This window comes from Carlito syrichta, unplaced genomic scaffold (genome assembly GCF_000164805.1).
Source record: "Carlito syrichta isolate Samal-C Ts95f unplaced genomic scaffold, Tarsius_syrichta-2.0.1 Scaffold313011, whole genome shotgun sequence".
NCBI lineage: Eukaryota > Metazoa > Chordata > Mammalia > Primates > Tarsiidae > Carlito > Carlito syrichta.
The window spans coordinates 492,414-495,577 of record NW_007257107.1 but is presented as its reverse complement, the minus strand read 5'-3'; the positions used below and the strand labels follow the sequence as shown (position 1 = coordinate 495,577).

Here is a 3,164-nt window from a genome sequence, read left to right as displayed (position 1 = left end):
GGAGATGAGGTCTCGCCAAGTTGCCCAGGTGGATCTCGAACCCATGGGCTCAGGCAATCCACTCACCTCAGCCTCCCAAAGGCGCGGGATTACAGGCGAGCCACCGAGCCTGGCATGGTACATGTTATTAATTGCTGTTCTGGTGTGAGGATTTCTGTAAGTATAAACAAAATATAAGTAGATGTTAGAAGTTTAACTAAATTTTGCTTATACTATGACTCGTTTTGAATTATAAATATTTTTTACTTGGTGAACACAATTTCTTTGTTCAGTTATAGCTCCTTTTATAACACAGATCTCTGTACAAGTGGTGACATACATGGAACAGGGTTATTTACTTGAGACCTAAAGTAGACTAAATTTCTTTTTTAGCACTATATCTCTTTAAAGGTTTTCACATATCTTACAAACATTTATGGAAGATTGTTTACAGACATATCTTGTGAACTGTTATTTCGTGTATTCTGCTTTTTCTGATTAGTGTATTTTTGCTTTTAGGAGGATTTTCTATGGGAGGATGTATGGCAATGCATTTGGCATATAGAAATCATCGAGATGTGGCAGGAGTATTTGCTCTTTCTAGTTTTCTGAATAAAGCTTCTGCTGTTTACCAGGTAAGTTCTAGATCTTAAAACACAAAACTGAAAAAATCATGAAACATAAATATGTTGAAGCTGAAGCAAAATTGATAATTAAGCTACAAAAACTTCACAGTTGACATAAATTGAGCATTTCTAGAATTCATGACCAGATAAGTCAAACTGTTTAAATTACAACTGATCTTTAATGTTCTGGAAATGCCCTGTACAAAGAATCTTGTTAAGCAAGATGTCAAAGAGGAAAGAATAAATGTGTGTGGGGGTGTGTATGTGTCATATTCAAGAGGGGACCCAAAAAACCCAGAATTATCTTTTGGAGGGCAGGCCCCTTGTAGTACTCCCAGAATTTGTTCCTCTGGATCAAGCAGTCAGCCAAAATTTTTATCTGGAACTTTTGAGAAGGTTGTATCATAATTTGCGGAAGAAACATCCCGAGCTGTGCGAAACAGGTGATTGGTTCCTCTACTATGAAAAACACACCTGCCCACACTCCAGATTGTTTGTCAGTTTTTGACCAAAAATGGCATGACCCCGTGCGCCACCCTCACTACTCACCTGATCTTGCCCCAAGCTACTAAATTTGGTTTCCCTGTATGAAAAGGGAAACATTTTGCTGATATGGAAGAGGTGAAACACAAAATGCAGAAGGCATCAAAACTGACAAGCTCAAAAACTGTTTTGAACAGTGGAAAAAAGTATATCTGTAGGTGTATTACATCAAACAGAGAATACTTTGAAGGTGGCTGAAGTTTAAACATGTAAGAATAACTGCGCAATTTTTTATAAATAAATCCCAGGAGTTTTAGGATTTCCTCCTTGTATCTTTTATACATATTAAAAATACATTATCATAGCCAAGTTTGCCTATCATGAACATAGTCAAACAAAAATTAGTTTGATTTAGCAGATACTTATTTTGCAGCCATATCCTAATTTATGAATATGACCCATTATAATGTTGCAGCTTCATTACCAGAAGTGGAAATTATAATAAAGCAGATACAAACTGAGAACTAGAATGTGATTTTTCCCCTTGATTGTGTGCCTTAGCTCTTGTACTCCTCCCTCCTTCCACTCTTTGGGAAGAGGTCTGTCTTCCCAAGTCACTCACTTTCTTCAGGAGATGCTTTGGCCATTTTTGAGAAAACCCTCTATAGAGTAAATGCAAGTCACATAAAACTACAGTTCAAGTGGTGTCAACAACCAACCAAGCCCCCAGGCCTGACCCAGCAATGTATATCTGAAATGACACCACTTCTGCCTCTTTTCTTCCTTTAGTTATTGAAGCTTTGGTAACATTAGAAAAATAGAATTTCCCTGCCCTCTCTGATTTCTGAGAATAATCTTCTTTAATGGAATTTCTTAAACTTTTCCACTTTTGTCTCTTCTCTAGGCACTTCAGAAAAGTGATGGTGTACTTCCTGAATTATTTCAGTGTCATGGTACTGCAGATGAGTTAGTTCTTCATTCTTGGGGTGAAGAGACAAATTCTATGTTAAAATCTCTAGGAGTAAACACAAAGTTTCACAGTATTCCAGATATTTACCATGAGTTAAGCAAAATCGAGCTAGAAAAACTGAAGTCATGGATTCTTACAAAGCTACCAGGAAAAATGGAAATACAAGATGAATGATTAAAGATTGATTTATTAATATGCATGTAATATCTTAGCGAAAAGTGATTTTTACTGCCAAATTGCAATGATAATTAAAATATTAAAAAATAACAATTTATTGTCATGCATTTATTATTAAAATGTTGAGAAGAGTAGAATGTAATACAACTCCATTAATGATAAACATTAATATAGACAAACAGCTACATAATTTTTTCAGACACATTTCTGTAAATATTTGGTATTTAGGTGTTTAAGCATCTAAATTTAAAATGTTTTAAACTAGTGTAAGGGCAATGAGAAAATACAAAAGGTCTTAGCATAGTATTATTTTATCTTTCCCACAACTTTCTTTAAATTACCTTTCCGAGCCGGGCTCGGTGGCTCAGCCTGTAATCCCGCGCCTTTGGGAGGCTGAAGTGAGTGGATTGCCTGAGCCTGCGGGTCCGAGACCCGCCTGGGCATGCGAGACCTCATCTCTACAATAAATCAAAAAATCAGCTGGGCGTGGTAGCAGACGCCTGTAATTCCGGCTACTCGGAAGGCTGAGGCAAAAGGATCTCTGGAGCCCAGCAGGTCGAGGCTCCGGTGGCCGGGAGCGGCCCCTGCACTCCAGTCTGGACGACAAAGTGAGACTCCAACTCAAAAAATAAAATAAAAAATAAAAAAAATTACTTTCCAAGATATTTTTGTTTATATAGTTTTCCATAGAAGATCATTAATACTTTAAGTTTATAAAGTGGTTTCACATAATCACACTTGGTCATCACAAGAGTTTTATGCAATAAACCGAGTAGTTGTTCTTGGTACTTGATAATAGAGATAGAAGGATTTTTGAGTTGGAGTCTTTGTTGCCCAGACTGGAGTGCAGTGGCCGCTCCCGGCCACCGCAGTCTCGACCTGCTGGGCTCCGGCGATCCTTCCGCCTCAGTCTTACAAGTGGCTGGAAC

The 3,164-nt window shown here is 37.7% G+C and overlaps 1 protein-coding gene across 3 annotated transcripts in view; it reads left to right on the top strand.

Annotated features, from left to right (window-relative positions):
• LYPLAL1 (lysophospholipase like 1) overlaps positions 1 to 2,328 on the top strand; it is a 29,495-nt gene extending 27,167 nt beyond the window's left edge. Inside the window, exons 4-5 of one of the 3 annotated variants that reach the window (XM_008070121.2) lie at positions 499 to 614; positions 1,993 to 2,328. In XM_008070121.2, coding sequence (XP_008068312.1) covers positions 499 to 614; positions 1,993 to 2,232 — 356 coding nt within the window. In that variant the 3' untranslated portion in view covers positions 2,233 to 2,328. Of the gene's footprint in view, positions 1 to 481; positions 615 to 1,992 lie in introns of all 3 variants that reach the window. The other 2 variants (XM_021718608.1, XM_021718607.1) reach the window with 2 other exon arrangements.
• The last annotated feature ends 836 nt before the right edge of the window (positions 2,329 to 3,164 follow it).